Source organism: Mastigoproctus giganteus, chromosome 1 (genome assembly GCF_048544385.1).
Source record: "Mastigoproctus giganteus isolate SK-2022 chromosome 1, ASM4854438v1, whole genome shotgun sequence".
NCBI lineage: Eukaryota > Metazoa > Arthropoda > Arachnida > Uropygi > Thelyphonidae > Mastigoproctus > Mastigoproctus giganteus.
Genome location: NC_143575.1, coordinates 96576139 through 96598117, shown reverse-complemented (window position 1 = coordinate 96598117; position 21979 = coordinate 96576139). Strand labels below are relative to the sequence as shown.

Here is a 21979-nt window from a genome sequence, read left to right as displayed (position 1 = left end):
TAAATATTATTGTGAGGATGTTATATAGGATGGGCATCTAGTAATTTTCGAGATTTAAAAAACTTCAGGAGCCGAATGGTCTTCTTTTAAATTTGGGTGGAATAGGGTTTAAATAAAACAAGTCATGTGATGTATGCAGTTACATTTCAGACGCATTCGATTTCTTTTTTCTTTTTTTTTTTTTTGTATTAATTCAATTTTTCTGTAATTAACAGAAGTGGAATGTAAATAACTAATTATCTTGTTACTAATTAATTATTAATTAATTAACTAACAATATACTGTGTAAAGGTAATTGTTTTTACTTCACAAAGTAATATTCATTCGCCTTTTTGTTGTACTTATTTCTCATCAGATGTTTAACAGAAACTGAAATGTGATATGCATTTCACGGATCTTCCGTGATTTAATAAAAAAAAAAAAAAAAAAAATAGCAACACTGTACCTCAGCCAGCAGCATCCAACGTTTTAGTAACAAAATTAGTCTAAAATTACTCTAAAAGACCCAAATATTACTTTACTTATGTTCTCCTGAATATTAATAACAACTGAAATATAACACATGCCAGTATTTCACGTTTTTCTTTGATTAATATAATAAGTAAACAGTAATAATTCGTGATTTTTTATATTTAGTAAACTGATAACAAAAACTAGCTCTTTGACATACGCACTGATCAAACCGGGAACATTTCTTTTCTGTGCATCAGCCACATTGCTCCTTCATTCCTTCAATCATTGCATGACAATAAACATACTATTCAGTGATTCAGCAACAATCTAAGGTATATGGACAGTTCGTGTGATATATATGAAAAAAAAAAAAAAAAGAAAAGAAAAAAAAAAAGAAAAACTGTACTGTACTTGCTGAAGATGGAAAGTATGTGGCCACATACTTTCCATCTCCACGATTCCGAGTTTTTGTTTTTCGTCTTTAACCTGAATTTTAAAAAATAAATCTGAGGTTAGAAATCTGTGACATTTTATAAACCCCTTTCTCTCTATTGTAGTGGATAGACGAACATGATACACAGTCCAAATGTGTGACACAAACTCAATAAATTAATTAATGAGTTTATAGAGTACGGTAAATGCGTTTTAGATAAATACAGTATTTGAGCAATATGACTTACTTGTATTTTTTTGTTAAAACCAGTAATTTTTTAAAAGTAGAATTTGATACTTCTGTATTCTGTCAGAAACCCCTGATAACATGAAAAATGTTAATGTTGCCAAAGGCCTTCGGCTGTGTCTGATCTGGAAAGTATTGAGCCTTTGATGGTGTAGTTGAATGTTATTGGAAAGCATGTCAAGTGACTGTTCAGCAAACAAGGAAGGTGAAGGCCACAAAGTTAGCTTCAAAAGCACTTAGCATTCTGATAATAAATTTCCCGAAGAGTGGTTTTACTATGGGGTCTTATCCTTACGGTTTGCTATCGAAAGACAGTTTGGTTGGAATTACAATGTATCGACATCGGAGATGGAGTTGACGTTACTATCCATTGGTAACTTTGGCCGGACTCGACATCTGGACAACTAGATTCTGCTAATCTCATAAATCAATATTTTTTCCGGATGCTGTTACCAGGTAGGAACTCAGATACGATGAAATAATATCATTAACTCTACGGTAAGAATAGATTTTTATTTATTCTTAACCCAGAATATAGGCACACTTTTCGAGAAGAATGCTACATATCATCTTCAGGGCAGTCAATGAATGGCTAAAAGGTTGTGTTTGATTTCAAGAAGCAGCCAAACTGCAGTTCATTTTTCCGTGGTAATGACCTGGATGAACGGGTGACCTGAATTCACACGAGTGTCAGAGGCAATGGAGTCGCAAAGTCCCCGTAGGTTCCCTATTGCAGACCTGTGGATAGAGGGAGAACCCCAATAGTTTCATAAATATCATACAAAATAAAATATCATAAAACTTTCAAATAAAATAGTAGCCTTTAGGATATTGCAGCCAAATGATGACAACATGTTGCAGTGTCTCTGACAAAAAGAAACTAAACCAATATCGCGTTCTTCTATAAACTATCCAATATACAATAGCTTTATCAGCGAATAATGTATTTCTCGGCGTGCACAAATAACTGTTCCAAAGCAACTCGTGTTTTTAACCATAACTGCAGCTGTAAAGCCGATATAAAGTCACCTGGAAGCTAAACGATTCCAAAGATGATGAAGGTCTCGAAAGAATTTCGGTGGGCATATCACGTATCGATTTAAATGAAAACGCTAACACCGCAATGAGCTGTAACACTTTCGTGTCGACCAGATATGACATTTCTGCTGCAAGCAACAGAAAAAATATTGCGTGTAGCGGAATTTGATACTGAAACTCAGCCTTTGCAGGTTAGCCAACGTAGCATGCTTTCCATTTATGTTCCGGTGGCTTGTGGAACATGGCTTTCTTCTGGAACGAACATCGTTGCCATGACGACCAGCGCTTGTGAGCACCTGGAAACGGGAGAAACGTTGTTTGGTCAGTGAAGTTATTTATAGTTCGCATTGACGAATGTCGGTTATTTAAGGGTCATTCCTCTCTGAAACCGCGTGGTCTGGCTAAGTGCCCATCTCCTACACGTGGCAATTAATTAACCATAACCAAATCTTTCACGTGACATTCTGTTAAACAGAACAGACCATCTAAGACATGCAAGATTTGGAGGACAATTTTCACGGTATTCCCACTCATCCCCCCCCCCCCACACTCAAATGCACCGCGGCTAAACTTAGACAACCACTAAGGTTGCTGTTACAGAATTACAAACGTGTTCAACTACCGATTAGTTTTTGCTAACTGTTTTCGAGGGGCAGCCGAACATATCTGATTGTGACAGATAGGAACAGCCAGTTAAAATATCTCGCTATATATAAATATAGTATTTGTTTGCTTCCTTAACGGCTGAGGTTTTCCGGCCAAATCAAAATTACATAAAATGACACCTTAAACTCGGATCGTCGGCTCAGAATTAAAAAGAAATTAGAAATTTTTTATTTTATTTTAATATATGTTTTTTGCAATTACTTTTATTTAACATTCTACATAGATCAATTAGGAAATTTAATGAAAATCCCTTGAATACACGCACAGACTGTGTTTAAAAATAAATAATAACCCGAGATATGCATAAAAAGTTTTCGGATATCTATTCGATTTTAATGCAATTTGGAAACAAATTTGAAATGGCCCAACACATGTTTCTGAAAAGCCAGATATAACATTTCTTGAAAATCGTTCACTTGATACCATTTGGACTAAAAACATCCCATAGCTAAAAAGATTCATTTGCAAAAGCATTTAAAAATAATAACACTTCCGAGTACTCTGACTGAACCATTCATTAATCTACGTATAGTTTATTAGTTTTTAATACACTATACGTACACTAATGTACGTATCAGAGTGATCACCCAGACGGAGTACGCTGTTAGACACGATCAGGTATCCAGGATAATACATCAGAAGCTAGCGAGGAAATACTAGTTGATCAAAGAAAGTGTATACAAGCACGAACCCCAGGCCGTACTAGTGACCCGAATCCAAACGTTATGCTGGGACCACACCATAATAACAGAAAAGGCACCCGCACAACAAACCGGACATAACCCCGTCGACAAGAAGAAAAAGGCTACCTATCTGATTGACATAGCGGTGCCCAACACTGGAAATCTCCAGAAAACACATGAGGAAAAGATCAGGAATTACACGAACCTAAGACAGAAGATCAAAGAGATGTGGCATAGTCAACAAGTAACGACCATCCCGATCATCGTGTCAACCATCAGTATGGTGCCAAAGACCCTTCATAACAGCCTAGCAGAAATAGGTCTCCAAGCGAACACCTAAAAGGAAATCCAGAAAGTCTCAATCCTGAACACCTGTAGGACAGTCCGAGAGTTCCTCGACCAACAGTAATAACAGCCTGGACATAACAACTACCCTGTGCACTTGATACCAGTATCCGTCAAGAGGTATAAACCCTCCCCCTTCCTCATGAGGAGAAATAATTGTTCCATGTTTATTTAATGGTTTAGGACGTTGGAATATATAAGCCCTTGTGTGACGTAAACCGTCATTTTTTAGAAAATTTCTAGCACTCTTCACCGCATTAAAGTTTTTTTAAAATCAAATTAAATAATAATTTCCGAATAAGAAATAATATCTTAAATTGTAATAAAGTAATACTCCTTCTACTAATGTCATTCCATAGATCATTCCCAATAACTAGTTTTAGTATTGTTTGTACAATTTTATTCATCATAAGTAAATCAAAAGTACTGGCTCTTGTCCAAATATTTATGGCATAATTAAAAGCGAATGAGCAAACGCAAAATATATAGGCGCTCTTGTTGCTAAAGTAAATCTATGTCTAATATGATAAAAAAATAAAGAAAATTCTACCATAGTAATCAAGTAATTAATATGTGTTCCAGTTTAGAGAATTACCAATCCATAATCAAATATTTTATACTGAGAAATAATTTGTATAAGTTGGAAAGAACATGATTCAAAATAATTCTGAGGTAAACAACAATGTAACTTTATAGAGTGATATCAGGTATTTGATATGGAGCATTTATTAGTAATAATTTAGTTTCAGTAAAGCTAATTATTAATATATTATTATTATTCGATAATAATAGGTACTCTGAATAGCTTCCGACTGAAACCAAAGATCAAATGGAGTCGGTGGAGGCTTCCCCACATGACACTCGAGATATGCAGGATAACAGTATTCCTCCAAATAATGGGATCAAGTGTACTTTGTGCAATACAGTAGCTGAGTTCGCATAAAGAAATGTCTACGATATCTAAAAGAGAATGATTTTGCCATTTCTTTAAACAGTATAATGGATAAAGAGATGAGATCAAACTGAGTCAAAAGATAAGAGCCGTCTTTCCCTATAAATTATTAACACGATGACATTGCACAATGCCCCAGAAAAGCAAGAATTCTCCAAGTGTTTCTTATGCCTTATAAACAAAAATTTGAGGAATTATTTATCACTTAATGAATAAAATCATAAATTCTGTTTTCAGAACACGCACTATCTTGAAAGGAAGGCGCTATTAACGAAACAGGCGCCAATTATTAAATTATATTGCGTGTACTTTACATAACGCTTTTACAAAATAAAAGTCATTTAAACAATCACGTGGTTTAATTGTATTATTCACATTTAATCAAATCAAAATTTAACTTTGCGGTGCCCCCACCCAAAGAGAAAAACACTACACATACAAGGACATATTTCGATTAATAAAGCTGTCAATTAAAATAATTTGGAAAAATTTTTGGTGCTATAAACTTGAATATAGAATAAATACTGGTTTTGTCTTTCGCCATGAATATGATATTTATTGAAATTTATATTCCATACGAAATGATATATGACTAATTCAATACATATTTCACAACTAATAGTAAGAATTAATTAAACTACTTTTAAAGCAATGATAAATACACGTTGCTTTAAGCACGGTATGAGTGTTAGAGTAACCTCTCTTGCACCATGTTGAAAAGGCCTGGGTTCGACTCCCATTGCCGGCCAAAAGAGAGAAATACTTATTAAGACGGAAGGAACTTTAATTGATTGTTTTCCCATTAAAGTCGGTCTGTGGCGAAGGTTGCGCGGATTTTTCCCTCAGAAATTCGAATTTTCACATCCAGCAAAACAGGAAACCAACTGTAGAATTCATGCCATTATAGACATGACATACTGATGCCTCATGACCTTAGCTGCCTCAGTAAAATGCATGCAGACTGTGCAAGTTGTAACTGAGGATAACCTGTGAAGCATAAATAGTATGGCAATATGTATTTATTCATTATTATCATGTAACCCGTGTCCTCTAGCTCGATAGCTGTAAAGGGACATTTCTTTGGAAATAAATTGATATTAATAATTTTGAGGAATGTACCCTTTGTATGTCAGATAATTGAAGACGCAGGTTGTGGAAATATGCAATTCAAATTATAAACTATGAGCATGATCGACTCAGCCGTTCCTCCCTCAATCTTTAGGAACAAGAGAGAATACAAATAAAGAGTCTGTCACATCATTGATGGAAAATGAGTACTACAACGCCCTACATATCAAACGGGTTATCTGCTATTGATTCTCTGTTCCTTATTCTGGGATTTGAATAAGAAAACAAAAATCCTCTCCAAAATCTCTTCTAACAAAAATCTCTCCAAAGAGATCTATCTTCTGACTATACTTAGTTGTATACCCATTATTATTTTCCTAATTTTGTTCGCACTATTTGTTCTCACCTTCGATTCCATCGCGCACTGTAATTTAGTATCACGATTAGTACTGAGGAGAATTTATATATACAAACTTTCTCTTTCAGAAACGTGAATAGCAAATTGTTACGCTATCTAACCGTCATATAATAGCACCATCAATGAATATTTTATTTTGTTTTTTCCTAAAGATACATTTAGAGAACAAATATCACATTTCGTTCGTTCACCTTAGATCATTTACCAAGAGACAACGAAGATCAGTCCCCTTATTTGTACTCCTGAAGAAACTGCATGAGCTATCGGTGTGTGTTCGACTAAGCGAACGACTGCTGTGTCTCATCTTACTCCATAATTCGCGTACATTAACCTCGTTTTTTCTCGAACTCGAATAACCTGTCTCCATGACAACAGCTAAGCTAATATAATGAGCGTTCGATGACGGTCGGCTTTGCTGTTGTCCTCAGAACAGCGTACCCTTCTGGCCCTCCTATCGTGATAGCAGCGTTGTTGCATTAATGAAGTAGCATTTACCTTGAAAACGTGCATCTATAGGCGAGTAATAGTAACGACACAGGTAACTGCTTAAAATGGTCGAAAAATGTTCTGGTTTTATTAATAATACGCTTTTCGTATAAACAAATAAGCAGTGGGTGTTTAAGTCGCATTGAGAAGCTGATCAACATCAGATTCGGAAACAGAAATACCTAGATTTTCTAATAATTATTAAAACAATTTTTCGCAGAACTTTCTATGATGAAATAGTGTTTTTCTTATTTGATTAAAGACATGACCAAAGAACTAGTATTCTAATTATAAGCTTTCGACGCGGTTCAAACACTTTCGGGATTTTTAAACAGTCAGTTTTTTGGGTGGCTTGTGTTTATACACATGAAATTGTTGTTATTTGGCCACTGTACGAGGCATGTAGAATTGGATAAGGGTTCTGTTCTGCTATGCTCGTCCATGGTACTGCAATATAGATTTATAATTTTACGTTCGTGTAAAATTAGGCCATTTTTAAAATCAATCATTGTTGAAATCTTCACCTTAATATTCATGGTGAATGTTCAGATACTGGCAGTTACAGGCCATTTCTGGACCTCTAATATCTGCACATTTGACAAATTAAAAAAAGGAAAAAAGAAATTTTGTCTTTATATTTATAAAGATTTAATTAGCAGTGTGCCATACTGTTTCACAAACCTTTGGACATTCCAAATTAGGTGGCCATAGCTTGTACTGCTTATTACTCTCAAATAATGAAGACACAGTCCTTTTTATATTTTAATATTTTATTTTGAAAAATCGACTTAAACTAAATTTTAAGGAGATCACTTTTATTATCTACTTCAGGGATGGCAAATAGGGTTTGGTTGGAGTGCCAAAGAGTATAAACAGTTTCGAGCAACAAAGTATTACGGATTCTCAAGCACTAAGGAATAAAGAAAACAGTAAATCTCTGCCCACGCTGAGTAAACTTCGTTTTAAATAAGAATTAACGAAACCCTTCATTTTGTGGTCATTTATATAAGAAAAGGCCGTAATAGTAAAGATGATGAATAAATGAACTGTACGTTTAATTACTTATAAAAAGAAGGAGAAATTCTTTATACATTAATTGGGGGAGGGATCCAATTACGTAAGTACTATCCAACATGCTATTAGCATACATGCAAGATTAGAGTGTGGGGAGGGCAGTTATGGTCGTCCATAGCAGGGTTTTCTACCATTGTTTTTGTTTTGTGCTGAACCACACGGTTCCAGAGAAGACGGTTCTGAATCTCAGATATCTTAATCCATATTAAAATATTGTCAATATATCGCAAAAACCTTTATCTCAGACTTTGTTTTGTCTCCCCCTTTCTTTACAAAAAAATAATAAATAACATAGAGATCAAAAATTATACCTCCCTAAAAATCTCACGGAATCCTAGGTTCCCCCGAAATCCAGTTTGAAAACTCGTGCTGTCATTTTAAAGAACCTCATGGAACTACTCCCAGATTCCGTGAGAGAGATATGATTTTAATACTTCATTATACTAAACTAAGAAACTTCCTATTATTTTAATAAAATAAAAAAGCGTAAAAGGTATTCACCGACTATTGGGCCGACTGTAGTGTTGGAAAGGTTAAGATCAGTAACCAACCTTAAGAACGGTTAATTACTGATCTATACGGAAAAATGTCAACAACGTTGTAATGATTTTAAATTTTATTATGTTTGAAGTGAAATTAGCTTGTTTTATATCAAAGAATATTTGCGTACTTATGTGGTTTCAACCATGTAGGTTTAATTAGGTTTAATTTTTTAATTTTTAGCTGCGTTAAAAATTAAACAAAAAAAACACAAATTACTCTTCTGCAGCAAGGCACGGGATCAGTAGTTATCTCAAAAACAGGCGGACCATCGAAAATTCCTGATTTCATTCGTGCATACACCACATTGCCTAAAGCATCAGATACTTTTGACAATACGGTTTATATTTATTCCTGACACCCAAATATCAGGAATAAATATAAAATCAACTGTATTCACTCTAGACGTGAGCAGATCAACGAAATACAGGGGTCGAGTTCGCAGTTTTTCAATGTGGAGTCATCACAGAATGACGTATCGATCCTATGACGATTTCGTGCCATTGCAGAAAAACTGAAACACTCTAGTTCAACTGTGGCTGACGTAATCACCTATGGAAAAGTCACGATGCTACTACAGCCGAGAAACGCTCGGAGAGGCAGTAGAACTGACAGAAAGAAACAGGAAGGTACTCAAAGAGCAGTGCGTAAATCCCACCAGTCCTTGAATATTGTCACCCAGGAATTCAGGCAGACCATATGAACTGATATTAGTACAAGGACAATACATAGGATCTGTAGCACACAAACTAAACATCACAGCACACAATGCACAGCGTCGACTTTCCTGAGAACAACCCGCCGTAATCGGTCCCTGAAACATTGGTAAGCTGTGTTATGAGATGATACATGGTTTTCCGATCTTTGGGTTTGGCAAGTGCCCGAAGAACATTATTTACCATAGAGTGTCGTCTCAACTGCGAAGTTTGGAAGGGGCTTTCAGCATCAAGGTTGTTTCTCATGGTTTTAAGGTCAGAACCCTGAGCAAGCCAATGAAGCTTTTGCATGTCCATGTCCTCAAAGCAGGTCACTGCAGGCTACGCAATATGATATCGTACATTTTCATGCTGAAACAGAAAAAGTGCCTTCCCCACGGCTGCAACGGAGTGGGAAGAACAGAATATCAAAGTACCATATGACATTCACTGTTGCAGGAACGACGACCATAACCCCACTGAATTGACCGCTGTTAGGGAAAATGAATGAACCAAAATACCGTCCTCCTATTATCGAACACTGGTTCGAAGTCTAACGACGAAGATACATTGTATAATTAAGGTAGGGCGGCAAGTTTTTAAATATTATATCAATGCGATCTTCTTTGTAACATACAAGTTTCCGGTTACTTTTGGAAATAGAGTATGTATTTATTTTAATTACATCTATAAAGTATATTTTTGTTTTAAATCATATCATGAATAATAATCATGATACTTTATCACAATCAAATAATGCAACACGACAGAATTTAATAATAATAAACAATCAGTTATGTACTTGTATTCCGTGTAAATTTAAGTATACAAGAAGTACAGTTGTTTTTGACGTTTTCGACTTTTCCAAAGAAGAGAAACGCTACATGAAGAACAAAACTGAAGCATATAGCACATTAAAGTATTATATTTATTTGTTTGAACACTCTTGGATGTTTTTGCTGAAGCATTTGATATTTAGCGTAAAATTATTGGTGGAAAAGTAACGCAAGCTCTTAAATCTTCGTCTGTTGGTCTGCCTTCTAAAATCCGACTTTAAATTTATAGTTAAAAAAAAGCTTTCACATAAATCAGCGCAATGATGTTTACATTTAATATTGTTTACAGAACTAACGCTTCAGACTACCGTGGTTTAGATGCAACAAGCGCTTTCTTTGGCAGAAGAAAGCCTGTAGGTCGGCGACATTCAGCTGTAAAGTTCAAGCCACCCTGACATTTTCATATTTTCTTTAAACATCGCAAAGATCGAGCGGTTTGGCACAAGTGGAATCTATTCGCCATTCCTCGTCTAGACAATTCATTGCAATAAATAAATATCTATTGCTGTGTAGTTAAATACAGCGCAATATCCCATATGTTTGTTTGAGTGCGTCATTTTGTGTACAGAAGGAGGAAGAGACATCGGCTTTTAACTCTTTACTGTATGTCTGAGAGCCGCAAGGAGTAATACACTGCTCGACAAAATTAACAGAAAGAAAGGTTCTTCGTGAATATTTTATTGTAAACGGTGTCGGCGAAGGCGAATATTTGATATAACAGGCATCATGCCATGCAAATTCCCAGTACCCAATACAAATCTACAATCTCATGAAGGCGCATATTATGCAAATTATCATGCCCATAAAAACAAGGGTTGTTATAGGCATGAATTAGTGGGATAGCCACATCTCCAGTACTCAGGACGGCAAGTCATCATCGTTTAGATGATTCTTTGAAATGGCAGGCAGTTGGACGACTTGAAGCCGGGAAGTCGCATGCGGAGGTGGCACGTTGACTTAATGTGTCAGGCAGTGTCGTCTCGGCACTATGGAAGCAGTTTCAGGAGACAGAAACCATTACAAGAAGAGCTGGACAAGGTCGCCCGATGGCTATGTCAACCAGAACAGACCGCTATCTGGCTCTAACAGCAGGACGGAACCCTACGATGTCGTCCTGTCATCAATTGTCTCTTGAGGTTGCTAGCGCTACAGGTCAAAATATTTCCAACTGTGTTAAGAAGGGTCAATTGAAGTGGACATTACGCAAGGAAGCCAGTGGTTATATCCCATTAACCCCAAACCACTGCAGAGTTCGTCGAAACTGGTGCCATGAACATGTGACTTGGAGCCCTGACAAATGGGGTACAGTTCTGTGATGACTCCAGTTTTAGTCTACAAACAGATTCTAGACGTTATTTCATATGGCGACAACGAGGAATGCGGTACCACCCCTCCAACATCAGAGAAAAGGAAACTTACAGTGGAAACGTTGTTCTCGTGTTGGGCAGAATAATGATCAACGGCCTCACCAATTTTCATGTTTTTGATAGGGGTACCGTAACTGCGCATAGGTACCAAGAGCAGGTCCTCGAACCCTATGTGCGACTTTTTAGGTATGCGGTTGGCCCAGATTTTCTTTTCATGCACGACAACAACGCCACTGCACATAGGGCTCGAGTGGTGGAGGAATATCTCGAAACTGAAGATATCCAACAACTGCCGTGGCCAGCACACTCACACGACTTAAATCCAATCGAACATATGTGGGATGCCCTTGGGAGTCTCGTTGCACGCCGACAGCCAACTCCCCGATCACTTGGTGAACTAAGGTCTGCGCTGGTGGAAGAATGGGATTTGTTGCCATAGAATCTTATAGACACCCTTATATCGAGCATGGTTCGATATAAATGTCCTATAAATGTCCCTTATACCCTCCGAAGTTTGTCACTGTCTCATTTTCATCGATATTCTGTGGTACACCACCATACCAAATTTTGTCTCTCTTCATTAAGCTGCACAAATTACACCAAGTTTACTACGTGTTCTGTTAATTTTGTCGAGCAGTGCAGGTACCATATGAACACTGTCGTCAAATTCTGAATATGAAATTACTTATTTTAAGAAACGAGAAATTCAAAAAGTCCTCCTTCGGCCGGGCCGAGACTTTATAAATTAATGCGTGTTATCTCTCCTTTAAATTCATGTCAATGATATCTGTCATTTTTACAGAATACGTCTTGTAGCATTTTTCTTAATTAAATGTCATATTCGTGATATATTATTTAATTTTCTCACTGCAGTTCTTAATTTTATACCACGATAATTGCAGGGTTTAAATTAACGACGCCCATTATTAACTTATTCGTAGGGATCCATCTTAGTCTATGATGATACTTTATATGCCCACAATTATGCTTCTCATAGAAGCAAAATATTTAATTTAAGCTGTTAGAGAAGACAGAACGAAACCTTAACAGAATACATTATAGATCAGATAGAAGGATCCGCAAAACGCTCGTCACAGGTCAGATGAGAGAGAGAGAGAGAGAGAGAGAGAGAGAGAGAGATAAAAAACTGTATCCCAAAGGAGTTTAACGGTTTTAGAAAATGATGCATGCTTGTAAGGTAGATATAATGGATATAAAAACAAACCCCGAAACTGTTTCTGCGAATTCCAATAAATCTCACGCAATACAATAGACAGACATTTCGGTCTTTCTGAATTATCATTCTGCTTTTAATCAAACTGGTATAATAGAACCTCCGAATAAACGCAGAGAATTTACCATCTCTTCCCCAGGATGCTCAGATGTGTTACGTGCAATCCACATTAACTATCTTCAAGTATATACAGTCAAATTCCATTTTGACGGAATGGTTTGAATTATCTCTCCTAACGAAAGTTATCACAACGACTTGCCTCAATACTACATTATTGATAAGTAGCACTTTCCCGCAAAGAAGTGTAATATTACTTATTTGTAATGTGGAATCGCTGTCCCCCCCCCCCTCCTCCAGATTACCGTTTCGATGTACCCTGCACTCATGGATTTGCTTGTTTTGTAAATTGTGTTTTGGTGCATCGCCGGCCTTGCTGAGATGGCTGCCTGTCGTCTCAAAGGCTAACAACGCCAATGGGATAAACACACACAATTTATGATTTTAAAAATGTTTCTAGTTTATTTGATTTTTACAATGTCGAATGAATTAAAAACAGTTCAAGATTAAAAATATATTTAAGAATATAAAAATATATTTTGTGTGCAATTACACGTACGTGCAAAATATCTAAACGTTGAAGTTGTTTGTATCTGAAAATATCTACACGCATCTTCCGACCGCCTTTTTATTAAGACATGGTCTCTTCTCAAAATTTGTCCTATTTGCGCAGATCCCTATTGTTGTTTCTTTTGTTTGTTTTTTTATTAAAAAATGTGTGGCAATATGTGCGGTATCAGAATGGGAGAAACTTTGGGCATCTTCGCAACTGTGACTAAGTTAGTCGGTATCGGATGAGAGTTGCACTGTATTTTATCCCTGAATCTGGAGTTTTTCATTCTGCGACACAAACCAACCACAGAATATTACCAATTTGCAGAAATTATATTCCAACGACTGTCCTCAGTAGCAATACAGTGGCTTAGCTGCTCGTATGGAAAGGGCTGAATACAAATTCCTGTTGCAATTTCTTCAAAGACCTTTTCCTTTGAAACTGCGATTAGCTGGTGTCAGTAGAAGATGTAGGGTTTTCTCCCATGTATATGCAAAGACGGCTTACAAAACACTCAGTTTACAGATATGATACCTCATGGTCTTAGTTTCCCAGAAAAAAACAACTCGACCCACATATACCGCGACAAATACTCAATTCCATCTTCTGTGCCATTCCTCAACTTTGTTCTGGTCCTGTGGAATGGCGCTTACATTACTATAAATTAACATGACAAGATTACCGCACAACCACAGCTGTGGGTAGAGAAGTAATTCTGCTTCCTGTAGTCATCTTCCACTTGAAGCGCCACCCACCCTGAGTGACTAATCCTAATATGGGCCACATGTCTTGGTAAAATGTGCGCATGTTCTCGGACTGTTTTACGTGTTGTTCCGTCGGAAAAATACGAAATAATTCTCAGGGAAAATCCTGTTCCCTCCGCCTGAGATCTGAGATTCAAGAGGCGTACAGAATTCTTCCAGTCACAGTCGGGGATCGAACCCTGATCTCTCCAAACGAGTAGCAGATTGCAATGTATCGCACAGACTAAGCTGCCACGCAAGCCATTTTGAAACTAGTCCCGGTGCGAGTGGTCAAACCTGAGTTTGAGTTGATCGTGGTCCTAATACGGTGCTGTTATTGTATTCTCTCAATCTTGCAACTCCTCTGATTCTACGTGACCGTTCTGGAGTACTAACAGAATACTTACTGTGTTTTTTTTTTTTATAATTTTGATGTGAATAACGGACAAAAGAAAGTTATATTTGTCAATACAAGAGGTTCGATCAACATAGCCTTGAGCGTAGTTTTCGCTGGATCATTCTACCGCGATCCCTATGTTTTCTAAAAGTCCTCCTACCCCACAAGGTATTTCGAGTATGGAGCAGACAAAATGATAAAACTTATATTCAACACAATGATTGTGGGGAAGTTTGCCCAGCATTTCGCAGAAGGTTGATGGTGATGGTATACGTGTTTATACAGGCTGTGTTCCATTATCCTCATCCCTCACAAATAAATATTTCGCACTATTTTTTTTTTTTTTTCCTGATCAAATATAAAGAGTATGGCACAGTATCAGAGAATATTAGGAGACTGGCGATTTTGAAAAAGGTTGAGGATCGGAAATAAGTATCTGCCCCGATGACCTACATTAACAGCAGTTATTTATAAACAAGTGTCAGATCCATGCACGAGAACGAGCCGATGCGCATCCTCGGACAAATAGTGATTTCAAATCGAAAGCAGAAAAGAATAGTGGATAAGTATGTCGTGGATAACTGTGTCGACTACAGCCATGAGCGCACACAGTTCACTTAGCAATATATCTCCACCGTGATGTAGCGCTTCGTTGCAGCTGGAAGGGAAGTGTCTACGATGACAATGCCCTCCTGAACACAGCACATGTCATTTCCACATAGCACGAGAACCCCATTACCATTTCTAATGCATCTAAATAACGCAAGTGTGAAAGCGAACAAAACAGTGTATAATGTTAGTTCCCTGAAAATTTTATTTCATAACTTCCAAATGACAGTGATTGTATTCTTTTCATTTCAAAGCATGCGCTCATCGTTTTCCCCTAAACGTTCCACCCACCAGAAAGCCATTGTAAACTACTAATTTAAAAAAAAAAAAAAAGGCCATTTTGTGTCGTGCTGACTTTTAACCTTCATTTATCCTTGAAAAACTTCCGTCCTGAACGCGTTAGACATTTAAGAGAAGATTTCTCAATTTTGAACCTAGAAACAGTCAGAGGATTCAAGGATTCCAGACCTCCTCCACAAATGGTTGACCTTCGGGATGCGAGCGCATACTGCACTACACACGTCATCAACTTTAAAAATATAGCCTGGTTTCTACCATACGTTCGTGGGTCCATGGTAGTAAAGGAGGAAGACGCTTGTTTAGGGAGTGAGAGTAGGTAACCCCATCAAAGGGCTAGTGGGGATGTTTTCGGCCCACTTCAGAATTAACCGCCGAGGTCTAGGACAAGAAACTTTTCCTTTTCCCAGGAAAATCGCACGGAAAAGATCCTCAATTTATAAACTAAGCTACGCACATCTTAAAAATTCACACTATTTTCGGCGTTACAATTCATAACTGAATGTAGAAAAATATCTGAATAAATATCAGTTTAATTATTAAATACAAGTGATGAAAACCGGACTATACGACACATTCATAACAGCTTTCTTAGGCAAGAAAGGTCACTGAGATCAATTTTTCTAGACCCAACAATCATTAAAATGGAAGTAATTTATCTTCGGGTACGTGAATGCACCACCAACAGAAGGAAATTCAACCAGGAAGTACGGATTTCATTTCGATGTAAATTACAAAAATAATGAAGTTTATTCATCGTATATTTAAAACCCACATTAGCATACAAATTAAAAGCGAGTACATTAATCGTGCTGCGATAAAGTTTAATGTAGAAAATGGTTACGCTTCCTCATCCAAGAAATGTGAAAACTAATGTGTACTTTTTTCACTAACAGGCAACACTCGAAAGCCAGTATTGAAAAGGCTAAAATGAAATTTTTGAAAAATTGAAAGCTATTTCGAATAATTTGCTGTTATGCGAAATTTATAAACAACCATAATTCATTTTTAAACGAGGGTGGCCTTGGGGGGAAAAATACTTAACGGTTGATTTCATTTTATCTAAGTCAATTAAGAATGAAGTCCGGATCATTCCAATTAATAATTTACCCGCTGACCATTTCAAAAATATGATTTAATTTACTAAATAGGAATTGGAAAGCTATGTTTCGAAATTGTAAGCCTAAGACAGTAATGCAGTAAATAGCAACTAGCGTATTTGATTCCCCTCTGTTACTATCAAATGTTCCATATAAAATGAGATAACACTTCGTTTTTCACTTATTTTTAATTATGTATGCATAATCAAAAATTGGTATTCATTTATTTAAATTAATTTAAAGTCAATAAGCTTCGAGCTACAGAAGTTATATAGCAATTACGTAAAAATAGTGCAAATAAATTTTTTTTTATTTAGTAAAAATAGCTATCTTCCACAAAAGCATCAAACATGTTATTAAATGAAATTTAATATATCGAATATATTTTTTGTCCACAAATATTTCGTATTAGGAACCACAGTCTCATCCACCTATATGTATTATGTCCGTACGGTTTGCTGGATGAAAAACCCCTTACTATCCTTGCTTCAAATCGACTGTCTGTAAAAGAAAAGCTCCTCGTGTCACTGACGGGATTCGAACTCAGACAGTTTCTCACAAGGTGTGGGGCAGACGATGATTACAACCAACGTCACCCTCGTTGAAATCAGAAAGTTCTACACGCGAGAGCTATATTGTACAACTGTAAGTTGCGTGCACTGTTTGACTTAAAAACCTGGGATCCAGGATTTAAAAAAATAAACATGCTGCCCATGCCGTGACCAACTAACTCAGCCAGGTGTGAAAGTGGAAATTAATCCTCGCTAAGTTGTTAGGACCTGCACACACACATAAGGGACAGTAATTCCTGAAACAGATGCCTGAGTATTGAGGCTAGCTAATACCAACAACAATAAATGTTTCCTATTTTAAAAGTTTGTTATTTCTCTCTGCTTTCGAAAGCTGTCAGTTTTCTTTTAGACGTCCAAACTTGAGAATGATTCCTAAAGAGTAAATTTTGTAATTATACTTGAAGCTTAATAAAACTCATAATTCTGTTCTCTCCGTTTACGTAACCTTTTAGTGTTTTATATTTACTTAATTTTTTAAGAGTTAACCACCCGCACATGACAATTCTTAAGGGATTTGCTTTGCTGTTGTTTCGCTTGAAATTACCACATCACAATTACATCTTTATATGTGTTTTTTTCTGTTCTTTACACTTAAGTCGCAAAGCTACCAATACGAAAGAAGCACGCTCATGGGTAGAACAGTTGGTAGAAGCTCCATCCTCCCCACACTGGGTGGAAAAGACTTGAGTTCAAGTCTCGTCGATGACGTGAGGAATTATGGGCTTTTTTTCACAAAGTGGCTGTGTTAGTCGGTCTCAGGCGAGGAGGATGGTTTTTCCTCCCGGAAACTCGGGTTTTTCGTCCAGCAAACAGAAAATCGATCACAGAACACACAATTTATAGACAGTATACACGGAGCAAATATGGCCTTAGTCAGCGATGCTCCTAAAACCCAACAACAAAAGAAACTAACATTTTACTCTAAGAAGTACCAGCGAAAACTGGGAACTTCACAGTGTCTCGTTTCTTCTCATTTAGGGCAGAGTACACTAATGTTTATACGCGCACCCAGGGAAGAACAAATACTCGGCGTATTGTGAGAGTCTGTGGATGTATTTCCTACTTACACCACTCGATAAATACGCAAAGCACGGCAATCCATTGTAAAAGTATCTGGTAATACCCGACAAACAACATAATAAAACGTGTCAGTGAACACATACAATGCAACTACGCAAAATATGAAAATTTATGCACTTTAATTAAATGCAAATTGGGCAGTATTGACAAGCGACCTTAGAAATGGAAGCGCCAGTATAGCAGCCACCTAATAATTGCCGAATGATGTAATGGACCTTCACTTAGTCCTTAACATATTCGATTTATATGTTAAACAGGCAATAAAAAAAGTAATTTAAACTTACTTTCCGCTCTCTAATGTTGTTTTCTTGCAGTAATTATATCAATTTGGAGTAATTATATCAAGTAAAAACCGTGACATAGACAAGTATGAAAAGAAATGCAAATACATTTTTCCAACCATTCTGAGATGATGTGCAAAACATTTCTACGCAAAGAACTGCTGTGCGAAGTCCGTTAAAGAATTTAATATTGAGTATTTTTAAGAATACGCGGAGTTCGTTCCTTGCGTATAATTCATTTAAAAATGATACGAGTTAAGGAGAATTATTTCTCCTTAGCTTCAAAATTTATTGCATAATCCGGTTCGAAGTAATCCCGTATATCTAGATTCCAACTGGCAGCCATGGACTTAACAACTACGTAGTATTTTGCTAGAACAAGGGAGTCTAGGATCGTTCCTACTCCCTTGGCTTTCTTTTTTTAGAAACGTGTTACTAACTCTAAATCCCCTATTCATTCGCGCATACGAGCTCAATGCCCACGTGTAATCTCAGTAAGCTTTCAATGAAACCACTTTCGCTGAATGAAGCGTTTTAGAGATCAATCGCAGTTCCCATAACTCTCTTCTAAGCTCCAAGCACAATACATCGCTCCCTAGTTATGACAAAAACAGTTTGAAAGGATAAAATATCGATAAATACTTTGGCGCAATACGGAAAAGAACGTAGAGAATATAATAAAGCTATTTTTCATTGACATTTAATGGCTTTTTTTGCAAATTCGCTGTTCCCCAAAATATAAGTTACAAACACAGAATCTGAGCTGTGAAGAAAAACATATCCTTGGTAGAATTCTATCAAATCTCTTGTCGCAGAATATTATTATTATAATACTCAGTGTATACTGAGCACGAAAAAAAAAAGAAAGGCTTCTATTCCAAGAATAACAACACTAGGCAACAAATTTTCAAAAAGATTCTGTTTACATGCATTTCTTTTTATTTTATGGATATTTGTACAGCATCAATGATTTTCCCAGGAATGAAGGAAAAGTAAATATGAAATTTAAATTCTGTACGCAACATTTAATGGATCTTTGCTACAAGTAAACGACAAGTTAAAAAAATCCCAAATTAAAAAGTAGAAACCCGTCCCTAGTGTTAATCAAATATTTTTTTCGATGTACCTTTGTCCGTTGTGGTCAATGTGATCATTCCGAACTAAGGACCGAAGACAGTCGCCCATCGTAGCTTCATCTCAAAATCCTTCATCACAAAGAACCGGATACAGTCTCCTTTCTTCTCACCATTCTTCGTACCTCATCCATCGATATGTTCTGGTGGGATTTCTCCCCATGCTGTTCGCTAACATCGCCCAGATTTGATTTGAAAATATCCAGATGAGAGTGCAAGTAATGGAGCTGGGTTGACATTTGCATCCCTTTGCGTAATTTTATATCAAGTTATGAACCATTTCTGGTGCTGGTTTAACCAGCCCCAGTTTCATATGGAGTGGTAGAAGCAAGACTTGTGTGTGCGTCAGGCTTAAACTTAGTTCTAGCAGCCCATCCTCTTCTTCTATAATGCTATTCAGAGGCAGAGAAAGCAAAGGAACGTAATGAAACCACCTTGTAAATACAGAAGGAAGCCTAGAATCTTGAAGTCTCCCCGATCATCCTGTTGACATTGTTCCCACTTAATTTTTTCCAACTTGCATTTCCGTTGCTTTCTTTAACAGAAATCGATGGGTGTATGTTTCCATTATGAAGCAATGCAGTTTTAAACGTTTACTTGAACTGTCTATGAGAAGATGCTACTCTGGATCGTGACTAATACCAATTTCTCCATAAAGATTAATCAAATCAAAAACAATAGCACTGCACACTAATTCTGCGACACTCTAAAAACGCACGTAAATGACATCTCTTTCTGTACACATTACTTTTGGGACACAATAGATTACACTCTTTTAAACGAGATTTCAGGAGCTCTACATTGGATTTGGTTAGACCCAAATTCTCACTAAGTCCTGCAATTCTTACTGATTATGGAAATATAGCGCTTTACTTGAAAAGGCCTCCGAGGTGTAATTCCAATTATGCTGTTCACCAGCATTCATCATCCAATTCTGAAGAATGTTCTCTGTAAGGTAGATGATTTGGAATTTTCAGGCGTTTATTGAGTGGTACTGGAGAAATAGAGGATGATTTGTTGGAATACATATATTTATGACTACCAGTATAAACCATCGCTGTAATATGTCTACAATTATCACAGCAAAAATGAAGTGCCCACAGCTTGTCTTATCATCCATAGACATTAAAAAATAGGCTTAGTATGCGCTGCAAAACTTGGTGCCACCAATGATGTAATGCTTCGTCTGCATCTGGAGATAACTTACACCTTCGTTTGGTTTGGTATCCACAGCAAACTAAAAAGGGAAACAGCAAAAAAATACTGAGCTCAGAGAAAAATTAACGGCACTGCTGTATTCTGCACATAACAAACAGTTAAATATAAACAAACTTTTTATGTTACACAGTGTACGATAGTTACATAGTGATCTCGTAATCATGAGATCAAGAATGCCCCAAAATGAGGAGTCAGTCCCACATAATTAAGAACTTTAAAAAGAATATATAATCGCCCCTGACAGCTAAACAAATCTCACAACGTGCTTTAATGCTAGTTACTAGGTTGATGATAAGATCTTTTGATAATAAAACCTATTTCTCTACAAAACAGATGGAAGGAGTATGGAGCGCGCAAATTGTCACCGAAATCATCTGCATGGTCATCCTAAACCATCTGCATTTATTCGCACTATTCTGGTGTCAATAAATCTCAATAAGTGTGTCTATTATTCCAATTTACGAATATTGAGGCATTATTTGCAGCGGGTATAATCCAATGGAGAATGGAGCAAAACTTTTGACCAGTACTGCAGATAAAGCATGTTTGGGTTTTGTCTCTGCTAAGGTAAAATAAGACAACTTCTTATAAGAAAGAGCTTACACTCCAACTCATTAATTCATGCACTCCAAAGAAAGAGAAAGACACTTACTAGCAGCAGATTGTTTCCCAGTATTCAGCAGGGGTATCCGAACGTGCAAAGTTAGAGGAATCTTCTTGCGGCGTCTTCTAAGGAGCAATTTCTTCCTCAGAGGAAATGACAGTATTGCATTTTTCTGATCGCCACTCATCTCTTTCCGCCGCTATGTATAATTGAGCAGTGTGTCGAGCAGCTCTTCCTGATTGCTTACGGTATTAAGAGATGAGCAAATGGAGTGGCAAGGTTGCCGGAGCGAAGTTGGGTAGAACGCAATATCATTTCTCCTGAAATATTCCCGTAGATGACGGCATCCGCCCGTGTGACTCACGTCACCAAATGCCCACGGCAACACTAACCATGGAAACAAATCTGTCAAACCCGTCTAACACGGAGGAAAACGATTTCTGTAGTATGCGGCCTAAAATAGAAATCACAGTTAGTTACTCTTCAAAAACATTCATTTAGAAGTTCGTGAGGAACGTTTCTTGGTGGTCTTGGAGATTCCGAGTGAGAAATTTGCATATCCTACTCGTAACTTGCAAAAAAAAACAGTCCCAGACTAAAGGGAAAAAAACTCACGAAGCTTTCTGGGTCAGAAATGAGATCATTAAATTTTCAGTAGCCAAACAGCTCTTTGTCGAAAGCAGAAGGGAGATATTATTTATACGACCCTCCCTCAGTAACACTTATATTGATGGAAATTATTCGCTGCAGGTAATAAACACATTTAACCAGATAACGTTCTAAAAATACAACTTGATTTAA

General features: G+C 36.9%; 1 protein-coding gene across 5 annotated transcripts in view; it reads right to left on the bottom strand.

Moving 5' to 3' along the window:
• Nucleotides 1–21979, bottom strand: part of LOC150091024 (5'-AMP-activated protein kinase subunit gamma-1-like) — a 500398-nt gene that overhangs the window by 249942 nt on the left and 228477 nt on the right. Inside the window, exon 1 of one of the 5 annotated variants that reach the window (XM_090373929.1) lies at nt 21227–21466. The exons of the other annotated variants lie outside the window; for them this stretch is intronic. Coding sequence (XP_090230055.1) covers nt 21227–21365 — 139 coding nt within the window. The 5' untranslated portion in view covers nt 21366–21466. Of the gene's footprint in view, nt 1–21226; nt 21467–21979 lie in introns of those variants that run through there. 5 annotated transcript variants of the gene reach the window in all.